This window comes from Syzygium oleosum, unplaced genomic scaffold (assembly GCF_021117445.2).
Source record: "Syzygium oleosum isolate NSW1041296 unplaced genomic scaffold, Sole_v2.1 Sole_v2.35, whole genome shotgun sequence".
Classification (NCBI taxonomy): Eukaryota; Viridiplantae; Streptophyta; class Magnoliopsida; order Myrtales; family Myrtaceae; genus Syzygium; species Syzygium oleosum.
In genome coordinates this window covers 1,591,458-1,614,573 of record NW_026607519.1, presented here as the reverse complement: position 1 = coordinate 1,614,573, position 23,116 = coordinate 1,591,458, and the positions used below count along the sequence as shown (strand labels likewise).

Genomic DNA, 23,116 nt, shown 5'->3' with positions numbered 1-23,116 from the left:
TTCAATAGAGACCCGAAACCGGTTCTTTGGTTTCGGCACATAAAGAACATTGTTTAGAGTCAACTCTTTTCTGAGGTCATCTTCACAACACCTTCCCTTGGCCTTCGACAATGAGAAGAGCGAGTTTCCCATAAAAACCTTTTCCCCATTAATTGGTTCAAGATTTGTGAACAGGTCCTTATTGGAGCATATGTGCCTAGTAGCACCGGTGTCAATCCACCATTCCTTCGGATTGGACCCAACTAAGTTTACTTCGAAACCATTGCGAGAAAGGTTTATGTTTGATACGTCTTGAGCGATGCCACTCACCATATTTGTCTCATAATTCTTCTTCTTGAAGTCCGCATTCCATAGATCTATGCCCCATTTTACCACGGTTGAAGCATTTTCCTTGAAACTTGTTCTTGAAACTCCTCCTTTTGGTCCCAACTTTGGCTTGGCAATCTTCTTGTTCTTGTGGCCTTGCCTAAGCTCCACAACATTTGCCTTAGTTGTAGTAGGATTGAACCCTTTGCGTTCAAATCCTCTATTGTCTTCTTCAATTCGAAGTCTAACAATCAGCTCTTCCAGGTTCATTTCCTTTCGCTTATGCTTGAGATAGTTCTTGAAATCCTTCCACCTAGGAGGTAGCTTTTCAATAATAGCAGCCACTTGGAAGGTTTCACTCAAGATCATTTCTTCAGCTAGAATTTCATGCAAGATCACTTGAATTTCTTGCACTTGACTGATCATAGTTTTAAAGTCCACCATCTTATAATCAAGGAATCGACCGACAACAAATTTCTTTGCTCCGGCATCCTCGGTTTTATATTTCCGATCCAAAGCTTTCCATAACTCCTTTGCCGTCATTTTTGCACAATAGACATTGTACAATGAGTCATGTAAGCCATTCATGACATAGTTCCGACACAGGAAGTCAGAGTGCTTCCATGCTTCAACAGCATTGAAGACTTGCTTATCCGTTTCTCCATTGGATAACTTAGGAGCTTCCTTAGTCAAGAATCTCGCAAGATTCAAAGTTGTCAAATAAAACAACATATTTTGCTGCCACCTTTTGAAGTTCGATCAGTCGAACTTTTCGGGTTTCTCACCATGGTGGACGAAACCGCGGAAGGCAGAGGATGAGCCGGACAGGTTGGACAGGTGAGGCATAGGCGAGTTTTTGGTGATGTCGTTAACTGACCACATCGACACCATCGTTTCTAGCAGCCACATCGACGACTTCTTTACCAGTAGACATTTGAATTTGTAAAAGCACGACTCTGTTTTAAGATTGTTGCAAAATTCAAATTGGCATTAGTATAAAAATCACAAACAATATAGAATCGCAAATAAACGAAATTGTAATAACAAAGTTGGAATCGATACAAATGAATACCGAGGCTGTGTTTGACACGGTTTCCTTAAAAGCATTCGTTCCCTTCGGGACGCGTACGAGGTTTCGTGAACGTGCATCTCCCGAGGATACAACGGTTGTTGCTAAGAAGTAATCGGGACTTCAAAGCTTCGTGAACTTAAACAAATTGCGAACACTATCGAAAACCGTGCAAATGCAGAGAATATAAAACAGAGGAAGAATGATTTCGATAAAATAGAACCAGGGAGAGCATTTCGAGAATAATAACGTCGATTAAATGCGTTACAAAATCAATACGAATAACGGACGATTAAATCTACCGTTATAAAATCAATACGAATAACGGACGATTAAATCTGCCGTTATAAAATCAATACGAATAACGAATGATTAATTCTGCTATTATAAAATCCGCACATTACGAAATTCAATGCTGAGTTTGAGTTGAAACAAAAAAATAAATCGAAGGCAAAATTGGGCTCGTCACGAGGCCCACTTTTGATCCCTGCAATCGTGTATGCGGGATGTGCGCTCGCGCCCAAGTTTCAACTTGTCGGGCCTCGGATTTGCACCCCCTGCGCCTGCGCGCGAGGCGAAGAGTTTGTGCTATGATAGTTACCATTTCAAATAAGTGTAACTGTATATAAAGCACTCCATAGCCTTCTTTCTTTTCCGATGTGAGAATAGTGTTTTCACTTCCCACTTCCAACTCAAGGGTGTTCTTTGAGCATCAATTTCTCATTCATTCACCCATCAATTTATCCCATATTTCCAACAGATTCCTCCCTATGGTCGAAATTATTGGCCGAGTCCCATGATTCATTAGTCGGAGGGCATGGCGGTTATCTCAAGACACTTAAGCGCCTCAACTCGTGTTTTTTCTGGCCTCAAATGAAGCAAGATGTGAAGTGCTATGTTCAGAATTGCATGGTTTGTCAACAAACAAAGTACCAAACGCTGGCACCAGCAGGCCTTTTATAGCCACTACCTATTCCAGAAAGAGTTTGGGAAGACATTTCACTTGATTTTATCACAGGGCTTCCAAAGTCTGGTGGATATGACACCGTCTTGGTAGTCGTGGACAGACTCACCAAATATAGTCATTTTGTTTCACTGACCCATCCTTTTACTACCAAAACTGTGGCCGCTCTTTTTTGTAGAGAGATCGTGAGATTGCATGGCATACCCTGTTCTATATTACCCGATCGTGACCCGCTTTTCCTGAGTGCTATTTGGCAAGAGTTATTCCGACTTAGTCAAACTAGGCTTCGAATGGGCACTTCTTACCATCCCCAATCAGACAGGCAAACGGAAGTGGTAAATCGTTGTTTAGCCGGCTACCTGCGATGTTTCGCACATGAAAGACCAGCAACTTGGAGCAAATACATCTCCTGGGCAGAATTTTCCTTCAACATGGGGTTCCATACTTCAACTAGAACCACTCCTTTCAAGGCGCTCTACGGAAGAGATCCTCCACAGCTTCACCCTTTTATTCCGGGAGAAACACACATTGCTGAACTTGACTCGCAGCTGCAGGACCGTGATGAAATGCTCAAGCTTCTACGGGACAACCTTCTCAAAGCTCAATCTAGGATGAAGGAGCGGGCGATTCCCACCGTCGAGCTGGTTTTCAAGAAGGTGAAGCGGTTTTCTCCGCATCCAGCCATTCCGCCAACGTTCCTTATCAAAAAGAAAATATGAAAAACTTTCTCCATGATATTTCGGCCCTTACACAGTCCTTCGCCGAGTTGGGCCAGTAGCATATGAGCTGGAGCTGCCTTCAGATTCCAAAATCCATCCTATCTTTCACGTGTCTTTGTTGCGTCCTACCCGTGGTCACGGTCCATCCACTCCACCAGCACCTTTGCCTTTTTCAAATGACTGGGAGCTCATCTTAACACCAGCAAAGGTATTGGACCATCGTTGGGTGTCACAATCCAATCATCCAGCTCTTGAAGTTATGGTCCAATGGGAAAATCGACCTTTCGAAGAAGCTTCCTGGGAAGATTATGACCTTCTAGCAGGTCAATTTCCAGACTTTTGCCTTGAGGACAAGGCGAGTTTTCCGGGGGGGGGGGGGGGGTGGAGTACTAATAAGATGCTACCACCTATGCTACCTCCTTTTCCTTTCAAGACATATTTTCGGAAAAATAGAAAGAAGCAAGATGAAGTGGCGTTTAAGGAGATAGTGGCTAAACAAGTCAAGCCATGTATGGGAGAAGTTAGAGAAAATCTTGGGATCCTCTTAACAGAATTAGCCCCACTTTCCCAAAGTGCTTCGTAGGTTTTAGTAGTGGGTTAGTCTTTCCTAGAATTTAGCAAGTTGTTGTTTTGTTCATCTTTATTTAAATGCTTCGGTTATGCACAGTTGCAGACAGAGAAAATATTATTATCTATTGTTCCCTTTCAATCCCAATTCTCCTCTCCTTCTCCGACTCTCTCTCTCTCTCTCTCTCTCTCTCTCTCTCTCTCTCTCTCTCTCTCTCTCTCTCTCTCTCTCTCTCTCTCTCTCTCTACTGCGGGTTGTTACCGGTAGTTCTTGGCGCTCTGCATCTCGCACTAGAAAAGGAAATGTATCGAGAAGGACTTACACAAATATGAAGTTGCGCCTATCCCCCCTGGGGGCTTTTGCATAGAACAAACAAATATCACACTCATAACAGAGAACTATATTTGAGATATTCCTGATGCAACAGCGACCTCAAACTCAAGAAACGTCAAATGAAGCCTCTAATGAGCTTCCTATTCAATTGCTCACTTCCTCCTTGTTGATCTCATGGAAAACAATCGATTTTGCTAAACTTCAAGAGTGACTAGGCCATGCTAATGCATAAAATAGGGATCAAATTGGCTTGCCATTCAAACTGAAGAATGGAAATAAGCCATGCATTGAGGCTGAAAGGGAATGGAAACAGGATTTGGGGCCTATCCATTCATGGAAAGAATTGTAACGCATTATTGTGCTGCAGTAGTCCAAAGAGTTCAAGTATGCAATCTAACAGGTCTGGGGTATTCCTGACATGTACAGTCAACAGAGAGCGACGGACATAAGCTGTTGAGCATACAGAGTATGCAGACAATCAGGTTCGGCCAGGCTTCTATTCTTTGCCGGGAAGTTCTGGTATTGCTCACCACTAGTCCATTTGGGGAAGAAAAAGCGACGTCACATGTTTATTACTATCACTGCTTCACACACATGTAAACCCAACGTGAATGGCAAGCACAAGGACCAAGGTGCTTTTTAGCAGCATTGTTTTTATTCCCAATATGTCCACAACTTCTTGGACATACCTTTATGTCATCTAAACCTGCGTCCTCAAATGCGGAGAAAGCATCTGCAGATAGCACCTTTGCCCACTGAAACAAACACATTCCCAAGTAAAACCACACAAATCATGGAATAAATCGATCTCTAGCACGAATATGGATAAACCAGTACTCAGAACTGAACAAAGAAAGGGGGTGTTATCTATAAGGAACTAACTACAAAGGACCTAAAAAAATCTGGCATAACCAATAGAAAAGAATTTCCTATACCATGTAACTGTAATAACCGGCTGCATGTCCACCTGAATATAAGTGAAAAGCAATAGATTCAAAGCCGTGTAAGATAAAGATGTATCCAATAAGGTATATATACTCTCAAAGAACCATTTTGACAGGTAGGAAGACGAACCGGCAAATATATGGTCGAAACTACAAAGGCATCGGTCCTCAGGAAGTGGAGGAATCACCTGGGTTTTTTCACTAACCTTTCGATCCACATCATATACAGATTCTGGCCCACCAGGAACATATTTTGTATGAAGCTGCAGATCTACCCTTGCGAATCTTATCTAAGAAGTTCCACAGACAATAAAAGTAAGTAATAACCAAGTCCTAAATTAGTATGATTCTTTTAGAGAGCAATTTTTTTAGCATATGCAATTTCTGATTTCCCAATTATCTGATTTTACTTTGCTAACGTTCAATCTATGAAGGAGTAATGATCTCCTCTAAGAAAATAATTTTGATCCGCATCATTTCAAAGTATGTACAGCAAAACAGCAAGGTTGAAACCATGCTTGCACTAAGGTTAAACGAACTAGGAAACTTTAAACTCCCTCATTGCTACACAGACATGAACTGATGAAATATGGAGTCCTCTCCTTTTGTTTTGTCATTTCAAGCATGTGTGCTTGGATGGCCACAAGCAGGATAAATGCAGCTCCACGAGGACATAGTACAGGTGAGACAATTCCCCCACGGACGGGGAAATGCCGCTAAAATAGCTTTCTTCTCTTTGGAAGCTATTTGAAACAGTCCTAACTTCAAAATTTGGCACAAAAGTAAGAAGCCAATGAAATGGTGAATCATCTCTGGTTGCTTCCTAACCAGACAAAAAGCTGAAGAGCTTGCTTGACTTATTCTACAAAAGCTTTGGTCGGGGGTTCGTCGTCATGCCTAAGAAACCATGGGCACCAAACCAATTGAAAGATGAAGAAAGGGATTAGACAAAGTTAGTTAAATTGGAAACGGTAGAATCAGATGACATGAATATTTTACAGGTGGTATTATAGGATAGGCAGCAGTTTGTCGATAGGCTCTCATGGACTTATTATATCTACTTGTCAGCTCAAATATACGTCCTTCAACACCACCAAGGACGAAATTCACTAATTTTATTTAATGAATAAAGAACGGTCCCAGCTAATTGCCAGTCAGCTCAAGTAAACAGCAGCAAAAACTAGAAAATTTTGGAAGAAAATGCTTCTGCACCAAATAATACAATTTCTTATGGACAAAATAGTCATAGGCGAAGGAAAAGAAAATATGAACAGGGTATGTGCATCAAGTACAAAAGAAGGAAGCAAAACAAGTTTTTGTTAGTGAGAAGTAACCTGGCTAAGGTATGAGGAGCCTGCACCAACAGTCCTAGCTGCGAAGAGCTCTCTATATACATCTTCAGGGAGACTCTCACCAGTTTCATAGTGCTTTGTGATTCCCATGAAGGTATCCCTGCGGTTCAAGGGTCATATAATGACTCTCCCAGGTTACTGACATGCATACGCTCATACATAGCGTTTGCAAAAGTGCGCACACGCGCAGAGAGAGAGCACTTCTAGTGTGTCAAATACTAAAGTCTGGTCAAGGATATCTCCACAGAGAAAAGGACATTGCAATCATTGTTCAACTAGAAATATACTTGTGTTTCACTGAGGAAAAGTATTTTCGATTAGCGGGCTTCATTGACAATTGTTCATAGGTCATAGGTTATTGCATTACAATAACAAATGATTCTTGAATATAATTATGTCAAGCTCTTACAGTTGAATTTGAAAGCTTTGCTAGCCAATTTTACCGCCGACGTGATCATTATGACTAAACTAAACTTAAAAAAGAAAGATGTTTGTCTCAATATATTTTTCGAAACATTATAGATTCAAACATTCTGACACTTTTGGAAGGAGGATATATGGCACTAACTCCACTTGTTGATATCCGTTGGGACGCAGGACAGTGAGCATCGAATAACCCAATTGATCCTTTCTCTAAGTTATTGGTAATTTTTCACGCGCAGAAAAAAAAGGATAACATCAATGATAAGAGTATAGAGTTTTAGCTATAGGGAAAACAAAGTCGGGATATGTACTCTTTAAGAACTTTACAACAGTAGATACTGAAAAAAAATGGATGTATTGTGGAGGTATATATCAACCCGACATCTCCCAAGAAATTATTCTTCATATTTAAAGATTCTTGGGGTAACTATCCATGCCCAAGTTGCGACCTTTGTAGTATTTCTTTTTTGTTATCTGTAATATAGATACAAATAGGAAAACGAAGTAAAGGAGAATAACAAAACTATTAAGATAGTGCAAACTGGTTAGACTAATATAAAACAATTCACAACTCAACTGCGATATTTCAACATACCCAGACAAGAGCCATAAAAATCGTCTAATAACATATACCACAGGGGCCTATCATTTGCCAAATACCAAGAGGCAATACTCACGCCTCACTTTTAGCTCCGGAGATAGTACAAAGGCAATACAACACAAACATCACATAATGCTCCATGAGGAATTCATCTGTTGTTATCTATAGTATTTTTGAAGTGCAAATGCATCCAACCATGATGGCAGATCAAATTGTTCTAAAGACCTATAAGAGATAGTTCTAGACAAAATTACCTGTGGTAACACCAGTTCTCCATAAACTGAGAGAGCAATTCCACAGCATCCCACTCTATTCCTCCAGTGCCAGCAACAAGACCTTCATCTTGTCTGGTTAGCATGTGTTGAAGTGCATGACCAAATTCATGGAAAACCGTTTTAATCTGCCAATTCCAACAATACATATCTTATGAAAAATGTTTAACTAGCAAATGCCACTTAGAGGATTAAGATATTTCATGAAGGACAAACCGCTATTGCGAGCACAATGACACGAATCTCATCATTCATCTAAGAGACAATGATAATATCCTCTAAAGGGTTGAATTCTTGTGGCACCAGAATGGCTCACTCGTACAAACCTTCATGGTCAATAACTAATGATTCTGTAAGTATCAGGTGCAAATCAGAAAATTTCAGAATGGGAGCAGGTAATAACAAAAATTGGACAATAGACCCATCTATAGATGCAGATACCAAAGGAGAGAAGTGTGTATCTTTAGGCATTATACATAATAATATTAGCATTACTAGGATTCATAAAATCACATCAAAGAATAGGTTGGCATAAAAAATTCTCAAGCAAAAAATTGCTTGGCATTTACTTCATTAATCTTCTCCTAGAAACTAATCTTCTCACGCTAACAATAACAAGTGTTATTGGACCTACATATTGAATCTTCCAGCCGTCCCGCTCTTGGCAGTGTGGAATAAGGACAATATACATAGATATCTTCATAGAGACGTCTTTATAACGGCAGAAATTTGAGCCCTATTTAAGCTATTATTGTCCAGAAGTCCAGAAATTACCAAAATCCAATCGTTAAATCAAGAGTCGTGGAGACCAGAATAAACAACCCTTTTCTACTATCCTTGTTCTGATAGCAATATTTAGTTGCCACCGGCTTGCATTAGCCTGTGGCTGCATTAGCTACCGCCATCTGTTTAATATTTTAGACTCAAATAAGAAAAGGTCAATAAACTGAGGAAAGGAGTTGTAAATTGACCTCATCCAATGTCATAAGGCTTGGCTTGTTCCCCACAGGTGGTGTTTGATTGCACACTATGTGAGCAATTGGTAATCTTGCACTAGCACCATCTTGAGACAGCACACGGCTTCAAGCAACAACCTCATCCATCCATGCACCTCCCCCTTTCTCAGATGGTCGAGCATAGGGATCAAAATAGAAGTATGCAATCGGATTTCCTGAAGAATCTTTTACACGGTAGAATCTAACATTAGTGTTCCAGACCTGGAGGATGTATAACCATTTTATCAGAATACATGGACCAACAGCACAGGAAAGGCAAAAGCAAAGCATTAGACTTATTTACCGGTGCTAGTCCATCTGCAGCCTCAATCTCAATTTCAAAAAGTGTCCTAGCAAGGTTGAAAAGGCCCTCCATTACATTTGGCAATGAGAAATACGGGCGTAGTTCTTCCTGGGGAATTACAAAAAGTTGTGAGGCTACATGTTCTTATTCAAATGCATAAATAAGGGTCTAATTATAACGTTCCAAAATTGTAAGGAAAAGAATAGTTAATCGGAGAAGGGTGACATGACTTGGTAAGAGGCTTGATGGCAAATTCAACATGTATGTATGCACTATGATGTATCTTGTAGCATGATAATTCAGGAGCAAGTATCGTTGTTTACTATCCCATCAATAATGCAATCGTTCCTATCCATTATACTCTGTCTCTATATGTGTGTGTGTGTGTTTGAGAGAGAGAGAGAGAGAGAGAGAGAGAGAGAGAGAGAGAGAGAGAGAGTATCTCAACCTCACTGATGTCATATTTTGATTCACGCAGCCTCTCGCTCCAGAAGGCAATGTCCCAATGCCTCAAATCATCAGATTCTTTTGCCCCTTGACTCTTGGCGAAATGTTTTAGGTCCTCCATGTCTGAATAATCAAGGCAACACATATTACGATATGGATTTTGAGTTGAAAGTAAAAGAAAAATATCTATAAGCATCCTAATATTTTCTGTCGATGTTATCAAACTGAAATAAAGGTTCATCACAAAGATGACCACACGATCCCATGCCACTGATAACCCTCCACTTATTAATCCAACCCAAAACCCTCACTATCACCATTTGGACATTCAGATTTGTATGAAATACTACTGTTACTTTGACCGCATTGCTCTTGCAACATTCTAGATGTGCTCCTCGTTTTCCCATCTCCTTACTAAGGCTAGGTTTACTTGAGTTAGCTCAATCACTATGTGCTGGTGAAAAGTGGACCTAGTGAACAGACGCTAGCTAAATCAGACGCTGAGTGGAAATTGGATAAGTACGATAACAACATGAAGAGAGAGAGAGAGATCAATACCCTCTTCATATGGATATATGCGGGAGAACATATATGATGCAAGGTGGAGTGCTTTGAAGAGTAAAATGCAGGGTATGCCATGCACATTTTAAGCAGCATGCAGAACTATCTTGAACAATTATTACAAGAGAATTCGAAAGTGTAACAATTCCAATCATGCATATAAACAAGGGATACTGAGCCTTTAAACCATATTCAATTCGAAAAACTCCCCCTAAAGTTTATTAGGTTTCTCAAAAGAGATTATAGAAGAAAAACTTATGAAGCACAAATCAACATCAATCACAAATTAAAAGTTTACGCACCGACAAGAATTACATATACTAGGAATATTCATCCAGATCATACCTTGAACTGCAGCATCCCATGAAGCACTCCTAACTTTTTCTAGGAGCTCTTCAACGGTATCCATATCCATTGCCATGCTAAGCTGATGAGAATCTTGCATTAATATGTGATGATAAAGCAATATCCAGTGAATTGTTCACACATTTAAAAAGATTCCCCTCCAGGATCATTATGGAGGAAAAAATTCATGAGCATTCTTAAGAACTTATTTAAGAGACATTACATATATAAGAATACAAAATTAGTTTGCGTTGGATTATGCATCAAACTGTAGTTCCGGAAAATTGCACACTTGAAGATCTTTAGAATCGAAGTGAAAATATTTCCACAATTACCTACAATGTACCAACAACCACTTTGTCTACCGTAAATTTTCCTCTTTTCCCTTGTCAATCATAAACCCATAACAACAGCAAAAAACAATTGGAGTTGGTTTATAATTAGTGATTAATTTGAAAGTAATCGTCCGAAAGATGACAAAAATTTTTTGTCTAATAAGCTTCACACTTGTCCATTCATACTTTACACAGAAAAAAAAAAGAAATAAAAAGATGAAATTTAGGGTGCGTTTGTTTCACGGAAAACGTAACATTTTTCGAAAATGTTTTCCGGAAAATCATTTTTCAGAAAAATAGTTAGTTTTCCTTTTGTTTGGTGATATGTAATCAAAATCGTTTTATGGTGTTTGCATCTCATTTGGAAAATGATTTCAATCCCATGATTTTATCTTAGGCAAAAAAATAATTTCGAATTTTTTAATATTTTTATTTTTAAAAATAAAAAAGAAAAAGAAAGAGAAAGAGGAGAAAGAAAAGAAAAGAAACAAAATAATAAAAACATTAAAAAAGTCAAGGAAAGCAATTCCGAAAAGTGTTTTCACCTTTTTAGATTAGGGAATTCACTTTCGTAATTTTATACCTGAATGTTTTCCATGACCAGAAAGTATTTTCAGTTGACTAATCATTTTTGGCGAATCAAACGGGTGAAAGTACGGAAAATAGATTCTCGAAAAATACTTTTCCTTAAACAAACGCACCCTTAAACTAGAAAAATCTCATAAATGGCCTTAAAAACCCATACCTCAGCATAATTATTATAATCTAGAAGCTTAGCTTGTTCCAATCTAAGCTTCAAGATTTGGTCAATAATTAAATTGTTGTCTATATCTCCACTAGAGGCCCGAGTAACATAAGCACGGTAGATTTCCTCGCATAAAGCTCTGTTCCGGGCATGTCGCATGACAGAGTTAAAACTTGGATCATCCAAGGTGATCACCCAGGGTCCATCTTCTGGAGTTGCATTTTCATGCCCCTCGAATATGACAAAAAATGATAAAAAGGACGAACAATCAAACAGGCTGAAAAAAATGAAAAAATGACACAGCAAAATGGAAGCTATTGTGCATTACCTTGGACACTGCTGTTAGTGCAGTTAAACCAAGAGCTGTAGCAGGCAATCCTTCAATATCCTTCTTATCAGTAATCAATTTTTCAAATTTCTTTGTGGCATCGAAGACATTCTCGCCAAACTTACTAGATAATTTTTCGAGTTCCTGTAATCAACTAATTAATCAGAAGGCAGAGGTTGGGCAATTGAAATGCATAATGTAATAATCTACTTTACTACTTTCTTGCACACGAAGATTAATCTTAACACAGTCAATGCCATTGCAAGGCTTATGTGATGAAATCAACATAAAATTTTCAAAATGATTGCTAAGACACTAGAATGTAGAAATAACTAATATCTGATAGATCACTCCTGCAAATTATATAGCAAAAGTGTCTTCATCATCTCACACACCACGTGCTGTCCAATGTTACAAGTAATAGCAAATTTTAGTTTTGATGCAAATAAATATAAGGCAAGTTATCCCAAGATAGCAGGGATAAAGATATATATATTTGTCCGTCCTACTCTAATTCTCAACTCACTCTCAGACTTTTGCCCTACCTCTTGCAAGGCATGGAAGTTGAAACCCACATCTGAAAACTATGCATCCCTACTCCTAGCCCCTGAGAAGGTAAGGATTCGAACTCCCCACCTCCCCCTTCCCAAGTAGGAAGGGTGGTCACTGAGGCAAACCCCAGTAATTCAGGGATAAAGAAATATACGAAGTAGTTTTTGCACGTTATCATTCGGACAAAATCATGGGAGATGATAGTTGTTCAAATGTCAACATTTATACATCGGCAAATATGGACTTTTCAACGCAAATAAGAGTCTTAGAAGAACTCTCCAAGTTTAATGAGTAAAGCTATTTATTGCTCAACTGTGGTTGGTCAAGGTTTAAGATTTTTTGTTTATCTGTCCTACTCTAACTCTCAACTCACTTTCAAATTTTTGCCTTGTCTCCTTGCAGAGCTTGGGAATCGAAACCCACGTCTGAAACTAAACTTCCCCACCCCTAGCCTCCCGAGAAGGTGGGGAATCGAACTCCCCACCTCCCCCTTCCCGAGTAGGAAGGGTGGCCACTGGGACAAATCTCAATGGTTATGGTTTAGGAATTTGGCTTCGTCAATGATGGGCATTTAGTGGGTTAGTGTTAAGACTTTGCAAGAAGACCCTAAGAGCTTGGTGGGGAATCTGCATTAACAAAGAAAAGAGAAACAAGATTCACTTGATCCCTCTAGTGGCTTTTTGACCGATTTGGAGGTAAAAGAACAGAAGAATATTTAAAATATATTCTTGGAATGCCCTCGTCCATGGCCGGCAAGGGTCGCTGGCTCTCGCCTATGGCCGACTATGGTCGGCCGGCGACCTCGTCATCTAGAGATGTAAAAAAAAAGAAAAGAAAAGAGAATAGGGAAAAGAAAAGGAAAATAAAGGAAAAATTAATAATAAAAACATTCTAAAAAATATTAAAATATTATAGCATAAATAAATGCACAGAGATCGAGTCTTGATGAGACCAACTGGACTCCTTCTCCGGTACTTGATTTTGTAAATGGTTTTGCATATCTGCGGTGCCTTTTTAATGAAATAAGTTATCTATTAGGATTTCACAAAGTGTCCTTCTTTCAGTTTAAGGAGGATATTATGTTTCCTATTTCAATCAGGCTACTTGTTTAGAGGTTTCCTATTTCAACTAGAAGTCGAATATTTAGAGTCCATATATGGGTTGTAATTCTTTCTTTCAATAGAGTTGACGATTAATTGAAACTGGCAATTCTTTGCGTTGGTATTGCATGATGCAATTTTTTTCTTAGGTGTGTTGCTTAAGAAAACCTAGATAACTTTTAGGAAGCTTTGGGTGTGATGCCTAAAGAATTTACTCGTTCTGAGTAATTCTTCGTCTGAATTTCTCTTCAAATTCTCAATTGATTGGGCTCGCTACCATGGGACTTGCCGTCCTACATCAATTATGAGCTGGAAAATCCCCTACATGAGGCATTTTCGGTGCTCACATGTTAAATAAAGAACACACAAATTAGTCACACGTAGATGATCAACCTCACATTTACCGTCCAATAAACCTCTAACCTGTTTCCTCTCAATAATCTATATGTTCTCGCTTTCTTAATCAAAGCTTCAATGCTATTACTTTTCTTCCTAGTCAGAAAGTTCACATATCTTCCTCTTCTCTCAACATCTTTCCACCCTAAACTCTTCCCTAAAATATTTGAATGACTCGTTCTAAACTCATCCTTCTAACAATTGTTTTTGGTACTTGAGTTAGCTTCTTCAACCCTTCCCTTTCTACTTCAAGTACTCTCTACTGGTTCTAAACATTTTTTTTTCTCAAATATAGGTGACGTCACAACTGAATCTCTTTGACCAAAGTATCAGGATTATTTGGGCAAGTTAAGTCTTGCTTACTAGAGAGGACTTTGTCCGATTACATCACTTTGTAAACCAATAGGTGCAGGACAAGCAGAGCAGCCACTGGACTGAGAGACTATTAGAGCCCCTTGAAGTCAATAAAGAACCAACAATGTGGTCAACATGCTCCTACTGCTACAAGAATTCTACATTTATTCTTTGTTTTCATTTAAATTGGCATTTGTTCTCTCTGTAAAGGTCACATTTCTGTCTCAACTGCAGGTCAAATTTCCACACCCTTAATATATATACACACATATATGTATGTATGTACTTTATATATGCATGGAGAGAGATGTTGAAAAATGACTTACATGAGTTTAAACTATATATGAAGAGTCCACAGGTAGAATAGGTAAGTGGTAATAGTGGGTAAGGCATTGACATAAAGCTCCACCAACAGGAGCTGGAAAAGGTGTAGAGTTGAGAGGCTGAGCTTAACAAAAGATAAAATGGGTGAGACTGGAAGAGCAGAAAAGAAGCTAAATTTTATGCACCACTATAGTGTGTCTTCATCGACAATATGTGGGGTTTTTTTTTGGGGGGGTCAAACGACAAGCTGTGGGGTTGACTTGAAATTTTGTGTATAAGTGAGATTGGAAGTGCAGGAAAGAAGCTAAGTTTTACGCACCACCATAATGTGTCTTTATTGACTAGATGCGGGATCCACTTTGAAACTTTGTGAATTCATACTGTGTGTGAGCTCATAAGCCAAGCAAATAAAACATTATACATACTGCACCGAAAGACACTTTGCTTTTATCACTGCCACCAACTAATAGATTGCAACACCTGCTCAATTTTGTTAAACTCTTCCCTTTTACCATCTTCCAGGGCATCTCCACTCAGAACTGCTCCCGTTATTTGGTCTGCGACAATATTATTTCAAATCCGAATGTCAACCAAACTCATTACAAAGTATGAGCACTCCACTATGTACCCATAAACTTGTTTTTGCAGCTAAAAAAGTGAAAACAAGATGAGATCAAATCATCGAAATGACAATGATATAAAGTGAACATTCAAGACAGTCATCATACAAAGAGGAAAAAAAGTGATCAAAGACAAATGTTTTACTCACTTTTCACTACACGTTTTTGAGCATCGCTTAGCATGTTCGAATCAGGCGACTCTTGAAGAGCTTTAAAAGCACTGTAAATAGGTTTACCTTCTCTGCCTGAATTGTAAAAAGCAAAACAAGCCAATGTAAGCATCAAGATTCAAGACTTGGACAACCATGAAAGCTAAATGGATACACCAGGCGCATTGCATGCTAGAGTGAAACAGATACTTATCTAAAAGCAACAAGAGTGGCCATCTCTTACTCCATAACACACTTAAGTCTCCTTCACTCCTTTTCATCATTCAATAAATCATTTCAAACCAACACCAAGTGAAAGAAATTACCTGGACTTCCTCTATCGCAGCACGTAGATCAGCTGTATTCTTAACATCCTCGAGATGACTGATTATTCCCCATACCATATTCAATCGATCCACAATCTTCTCCAATGGCTCCACGAGCTTCGGCCACGACGGTTCCACCATACTCTCCAATTTCTCCAGATCACTCTCTTGCGGCATAACCATAAACACATTACAAACGCCAGGACCTCAAACAACAATATCAACAAACAACAATCAAACGACAGAGACAAAAGATCATTCATACGAGCTTCTTCAAGAGAGCAAGAATCCCAGGACGGACGTGCTTGGCCTTGATAGCGTCGAACGGGGGAAACTCGAAGTCCTGCAAGAGAGGATTGCTCTCAACGTGGGCATCGGCCACAGGCGGAGCTCGGGGAGCGATCGGCAGAGTGGAGGCGGAGGAGCAGGTGGTGGAGAGGGCGAGAGAGGTGGATGGGCGGGGGCTCTGTAAGCAGAAGGAGAAGGAGGAGGACCAGAGAGGGCAAGGGAACGACTTCTTCAAGAGAGAATGGTGTCTGGTGTATTGATGAAGATGATGACGATCATGGTGGACAGAGCAAGAGAGAGCGATGCAGGTCATACAAGCCATGAGCATGAGCATGTTGACTATAATAAGGAAAGTGGCCGTCGACACTGAGCCTGTGGCTAAGGCCCTCTTTGGGATGCGCTTCATTTCGCCTTTCTTGGCGGAATGGAGGCAGAGGAGCAGGTGGTGGAGAGCGAAAGAGATGGATATGCGGGGCTCTGGAGGCAGAAGGAGAAGGAGGAGGACCAGAGAGGGCAAGGGAACGACTTCTCGGAGAGAGAATGGCGTCTGCCTGCATTACAAAATTAAGTCAATGTAAGCATCAAGATTAGAAAACTACGAAAGCCAAACAAGAAAAGATAACGATTGACCAGCAGATGGCATGCACTAGTGAAACAAATAATAATCTAAAAGCAAAAGGAGAGCCCATCTCTCACTCCAGAACACACTTAACTCTTCTAACATCACCCCTTTTCATCACTCAATAAATCATTTCAATAACTATTCAACAGATCCTAGTCCAAGTGAATCAACACAAGTGACCTGGACATCCTTCATCGCTGCACGCAGCTCAGTTTTATCCTTGATGTTCTTGAGATGTTTGATGATCCCAGACCTCATCCAATCTATCCACAATCTTCTTCAACGGCGAGCTTCGGCCACGACGGCTCCACCATCCTCGCCAGTTCTTCCAGATCACTCTCCTGCGACACATTACAAACACAAATACCTCAAACAACAATCTCAACAAACACCGAACAGAGGATCATTCATACCAGTTTTTTCAAGAGAGCGTGCATCCCAAGACTGACGTGCTTGTGGTCGAATGGGAACTCAATGTCCTGCAAGAGCGGATTGCTCTCAACGCCAGCGTCGGCCATGGGCAGAGCTTGGGGAGCGATCGGGAGAGTGGAGGCAGGGGAACAATAGGTAGAGAGGGAGAGAGATGTTTCTTCAGGGGTTTTGGAGGCAGAAGGAGGAGGAAGAGGACCAAAGGGGGCAAGGGAACGACGTTTTGGAGAGAGAATGGTGTGTCGCGAATCGATGAAGATGATTACATCCATGTTGGACATGTTGGAGAGAGAGCGCAACGGTAAATTCTCTTCTTGAACAGGATCAAATAGTTTTTCTTTTTGTTGCCTTTCTAATCAATTAACATACAGGATGAGAGAGAGTCTGACAATCTGTAATGGATGCTGGATGGTTCCATTCGCGTGTGCACTGGACATTCACGTGGACAAAATCTATTTGAAAGAGAGAGATTGTCATCACCTTGTCCATGAAATGGCCGACACAGGGGGAAATCGTATTGTCCATGATCATGGGTACATCGGACACAATTCGCTGCCTAGTCTAAAACTTTGTCCAATTTTCACGTAGCTTAAGAAAAAAAAAATAAGGCATCTAACGAAATTTCGACGAAAAATAAATAATTTATAATTTTTATATTACAAAAAAATTTTAAGGTAAATATGTCAAAATAATTATAATTTAAAAAAAATTGTATTTTTCTCTGTCGTCAAACAATATTATATTTTCATTTTCAGCATTTAAATAATAATTCATTTAACGAAATTTTAATGAAAGATAAATAATTTATAATTTTTTATATTATAAAAAAATTTTAAGATAAATATGTCAAAATGGTTATAATTTGAAATTTTTTGTGACTTTTTTTAATTGTCAAACAATATTGTATTTTCATTTTCAACATTTAACATGGGAAAATTTCAAATAAAGACTCAAAATTGACTTATTTTTTTTTCAAATAAGGGTCAGAAGTGGATGTTGTTTTAAATAAAGATCTGAAGTGGCCTAGTTAGTCTCAAATAAGGACCTCACTTGCCGACCGGCCAAATGTTCGCTGGTGGATATTTTCCGGCGATTAAAATAGGGGTAATTTTGTCCGAAATTTGTAATTGGCTAAAATAATAGGAAAATCCCCAAGTTAAATTAAGTTTAGGTTATGTTTTCAAACGTTTACGTTTTCTTCTTCCTCTCCTACGCTGCTCCTCAACCAAATTGCTGCTCGGTCGCCGCTCGTCGCTCCTGCTCCTCGCAAGCACCAGTTTATCGTTCCCCGTTGTCTCTTCTTTCCAAGGTTTCATTGTCCACAAGCTTCAAGTTCATCATTCGTGTGCACCGCTTGGGAGACCACGACAGCGAGGGGTTGTCTCTCTGGGAGGTGCTTTCCTCGGTCGCCAAGTTCGGCGGCCAGGTAACGGTGACTGCAGTTTAGTCTCATTCTGCTCGTCGATCTCTGTTGCGGATGCTTTCTTTAATCAGATAGTGTGGTTTTTTGTTGTTGGAATTTTAGAGTTCTAGAAAATCTTCGATGCTTGAGAGCAATGTCGGGAGGTTTTTTCTGCCTCGCATTTCTGGTCAATTTGACTTTTGTTAGCAATACACACATTGCTAGTTCATTGAAGCTTGAGAAGGCCGAATTCTCTCTTGGAAGTGTTATGAATGTTGTTGTTAGCCAAGTAATGATATTGCTGAGAGAACGAGGTTTGCAATTGATTCGTGATATTCCAGATGAAATCAAAAATCTGGCTATCTGTGGTAATCAGCTGAGAATTCAACAAGTATTGGATGATTTCTTGTTAAATATGGTGTGACGTGCTCCATCTCCAGGGGGTTGGGTGGAGATTCACGTTCATCCAAGTCTGAAGCAAACTGCTAGAGGACTAAGTCTTGTGCACAACAAATGTATGCGTTCCTTTTATAGATTTCTATTTGTTTTTAGTATGTTCTATGGATCATGCATTGTCAACTATCCTGTTTTTTGAGGTGATCTTATATTCAATGGTGAATGATCAGGACCTGTCTTCCCATCACTCATCACGATTCTTTATTCTTATGAATTCAGGCTTTTGTGATGCAAGACAACGTATTGATAACAACGCTAACTGTGAGAGAAGCTATTCACTACACAAACTCAGCTACAATTGCCAGACTCCATGCCAGTATCCGAGAAGATGGAAAGAGGAGAAATGGTAATAAGGGAAATGGGACTGCAAGATGCCATGGACGCAAGAATTGGAGGCTAGGGGTCCAAAGGACTAAGTGGTAGTCAAGAGAGACGAGTTAGCATTTGCTTGGAAATTGTGACCCACCCGAAGCTTCTCTTCCTTGACGAACCAACCAGTGGACTCGATGGGGCAACATCCTATTATGTCATGAGCAAAATAGCCAGCTTGGACCAAGGAGATGGAATCAGAAGAACTATAATCGCATCAATTCATCAGCCTAGCAGTGTAGTCTTCCGGCTCTTATTGGGTGCTTTAGATTGGTTGTAGTAGGATGGGCTATGATCACTGCATATGATCAGTGGGAGGTTGTTTTGTAAAACTCATCTGTTGTCTTCTCTTTCTTGTAGTGTTGTGCGCACAAATTAAAGTTGTATGCTCTGTTGTTATCTCTTCTTATATTGGAAATATTTAAGTTCAAATTAATTCAAGTGTTTAATAATGAGTTAATGATGATGCTTTTTGGTACCACAAGCTGTCTTTGGTTTCATTTATTTCGGCTGTTCTATATTTTGTCGTGTACATAGATCTTTTTTAAACTGTCTACAAGCTTTGACAGAGCCCATTGATGTTCTATATTTTTTTTTGGCCTATACTACAGGGCATTTTAACTCAGTGTGTTGTTGGACTGCTGTGCTCATTACTCTTTGCAGGTCATTTTTCTTGATGTTGCTGTTCTATATTTTCTTTTTTCTCGTTGGATTGATGAGCTCATTTAAACTTGTTGTCAACACCGCTATACTACAATGAAGTGCTGGGACATTTCATAGCAAAATAAATAACATTAGATAAACTTGAATTGATCCACATTGTACGATGGGAAGGAGAAACATCCCAACACAAGAAATCTTCTCAACATAGTTTACCTATACATACTTTAACTTTAAGATGCTTCCAAAACAGAGCCATCCATATTAACTAATAATAAAACAAAAAGAGTTTGTGTTGTCGGTCTTGTTGTTCTTGCATATCTCAAAAAAGTTGCTCGTCTTTGACCACTTTCATGTTAAGGTACTTACATCCTCCTCTTTACCTACAGTTGAAAATAAATCACCAGTTAAAACAAAGGCAAGTACAAGTAAGAACGATTTTATGACAAAGTCAAGCACAAATAGATACTTGCATCTTCTCTGTTCCCATAGATGATATTCAGATAAGGAGATCACGATACAGACTTCCTTGACATCGAAATTAGTACCGGCAGCAGCACTTCTTCCTCACAATCGATTTAGTACCATACTAACCCATAATTTCTCCCAGTTCTTGTACTTTATTGTTGCTTTCTCGAACCAAATTGTACTTTATTGTTGCTTTCTCGAACCCAATTGTAGGAAATTGCCTTGCATTCTCCTTGTAGTTTAGCAACTCTGATTAATAGTGAGGCGAAGATTGCGTTGTGGCCCGGAAGTCCTTCAACTTTGTTCCTGTTAGACCAAATTTTCCAGCATAGAACATTGAATAGACAATAGAATAAGTTAAAGGGTAAAGGCGTGAACCAAAAAGAGGAAGCAGTAGAGAAAAAGCATTAAGCATGCTTGATTACATGAGGTGATTTGAACCAAGTATAATTGGCAGAGAGAAAAATGATTTTGGTAAAACCATTCACCTTTGGTTTCGACCTTGATTTTCACTGCCAATATGAAGGCAGCATCAAAGAACTCAGCTACTTTCACAAAATCCTCTTCGACAAGAGTACAAAAAGATGGACAAATTCTTAAGTAACCAACCAAAGAACCCTGAACCTGAAAGCACAATCTAGTCCATAAGTAACCAACATAAAAACCCTAAACTTGATATCACAATCTAGTCCATAAGAAGCCTCTACCCATTCTAATGTCACCAGGAACCATGGCAGATACATCTCCTAGAGCTGTGTTTTTGTTGGCAGCAATATGAACAGATTCCATCACCTTTTCAACTCTGGAACCATCAATTCCCTGCAGAGATAAGAAAGCAAAAAGATGGACAAATTGATTCCTATCTTTGATGGGTAAAGGGTAGTACAAGTGAAGTGCCTATCTTAGATGAACTATAATGTTTGCGTAAGTTCATATAAAGAGGAGAATGTGAAGTTCCTGCATTACCTTATTCAAGTTCACTAAAACCAAATGATTTTCAGTCCCCCAGTAACAAGTTCATAAAAAGGAAACAAACAGAGAATTTGAGCACCCACATCTCAAGCAACGAGTACCCACAAACAGAGTAGTTGGGTACTCCACGAACATCTCGACATCGAGTACCCACATCTCGAACACAATTTGAATCAACTTCCACAGACCCAACCGAGAGAGAGAGAGAGAGCATGTCCTTTTAAAACTCGGGGAGTTGGGGATCGTGCTCCATTAATAGAGAATTTTGGTGCTCCAAGTAAGAGGGAAGAAAGAACGTAGAAGACGAAGGGTAGAAGAACAAGAACGCGAAGAATTTGGGCTCTTTTTTTTTTATGTTAATACCACGAAAAACCCAAAACTAGTACATTTATAATAAATTTATCTAAAATTATTTTTTTTACCACAAAAAATCCTAAATTGGAACACCTGTGATAATTTTACCCCGAACTATTTTTTTTACTACAAAAAACCCCACACTGGTACACATGTGACAATTTTATTCCGAATTAATTTTTTGACCATCAAAAACCCCAAAATGGTACACCTCTGACAAATTTACCTTTTGTTAGTTTCCGTTAAATTTTACTGTCAAATTGCTAATTTTGATGACAAGTGGTAGTTGACGAGTGTACCAGTTTGGGGTATTACCCCTCTGTTTGTCACAAGTTTACCAATTTGTGATTTTTCGTGATATTAATCCAATTTAACATATACTAACGGAGGGTAAAATTGTCACAATGGTACCAGTTTGGGGTTTTTAGTAGTCAAAAAATTAGTTTTGGGTAAAATTATCACAGGTGTACCAGTTTGGGATTTTGGTGGTCAAAAAATTAGTTCGAGGTAAAATTATCACAAGTGTACTAATGTGGGGTTTTTTGTGGTAAAAAAAATAGTTCGGGGTAAATTTATCACAGATATACTAATTTGGGGTTTTTGGTGGTCAAAAAATTAGTCCGGGGTAAATTTGTCGCAAGTGTATCAGTTTGGGGTTTTTCGTGGTATTAACCCTTTTTTTCTTTTAGGATTTGTTGGTTTTATCCATATTTTTTTGACAAAATTACCCATATTCCGGTCACCGGAAATGTCACACGCTTGCCGGCCAGCGAACATTTGGCCAGTCGGTGAGTTTAGGTCCTTAGTTGAGACTAATTTAGTCACTTTAGGTCCTTATTTGAGACAATGTTCACTTCGGATCCTTATTTGAGAATATAGTCCCACTTTGAATCCTTATTTGGAATTTTCTCTTTAAATATTTTAACATTTAAAATTCATTTTTTTAGATCTATTAAGCCCAATAATCCAATTAAGCATTTTACCAAACAACTCATTACAAGAGACATAGGGGTGAGCATGGTCCGGGTTAGGCCGGTCCAACACCTAACTCAAGGACTAACCCGCACAGTATTAGTCCCAAATTTTTGGGACTGAGGACTGATCTTGTTAAGCCTGTGACTGAGGACCAAACCGACCCTATGGGTCCAACCAATTATTTTTTTGTTTCATTTTTTGCATTCCTTGTAAGGGCAAACATACTATTTCAAATTATATATCCATTAACAATGCGACGTTAAGCAACCAAATTATGAATACTAGTACATATCAAATATAAATAGAAGATAAGGTAATAACATAAATTTCATATTTGCTAAAAGCAACAAACCATGAAAACGAACACGTGAAATACAATTAAAACTATAAGAAGTTCAAAATACTTAATATAAACTATGAAATATACAACTTCATATCTTGTTCATTCTTAAATGATTCCGAATACCTGAAAACAAAACAAACAAAACACATAATTAATATTTAACAAAGTATGTTTATCTAGCTGAGTTGCGCTAGTGAAGCGAGCAAGGCGAGTGGCGAGGCGAGTGAATCGAGGCAAGTGGCAACCCGAGCGAGGCGAGCAAAGAGAGGTGAGCGAGGGGAGAGGCCAAGGCGAATGAAGAGGGTTTCTATTTTTTTTTTTGTCGAATTAGGGTTGGGTTTCTTTC

General features: G+C 39.1%; 1 protein-coding gene and 1 pseudogene across 1 annotated transcript; one reads left to right on the top strand and one right to left on the bottom strand.

Moving 5' to 3' along the window:
- Nucleotides 1–5,873: 5,873 nt before the first annotated feature.
- On the bottom strand, nucleotides 5,874–15,190 carry LOC115676826 (organellar oligopeptidase A, chloroplastic/mitochondrial-like; annotated as a pseudogene).
- Nucleotides 15,191–17,945: 2,755 nt separating this feature from the next.
- On the top strand, nucleotides 17,946–19,458 carry LOC130135601 (uncharacterized). The gene is made up of 2 exons (XM_056305141.1): nucleotides 17,946–18,197; nucleotides 18,849–19,458. Exons 1-2 carry the CDS (start codon nucleotides 17,946–17,948, stop codon nucleotides 19,050–19,052), a joined length of 456 nt encoding a protein of 151 aa, XP_056161116.1. The 3' UTR covers nucleotides 19,053–19,458.
- The last annotated feature ends 3,658 nt before the right edge of the window (nucleotides 19,459–23,116 follow it).

Coding starts and splice junctions, on each gene's coding strand:
- LOC130135601 (XM_056305141.1), top strand. CDS start 17,946: ATGTTTTCAAACGTTTACGTTTTCTTCTTCCTCTCCTACGCTGCTCCT. Junction 18,198..18,848: donor TCGCCAAGTTCGGCGGCCAG/GTAACGGTGACT, acceptor TTATGAATTCAG/GCTTTTGTGATGCAAGACAA.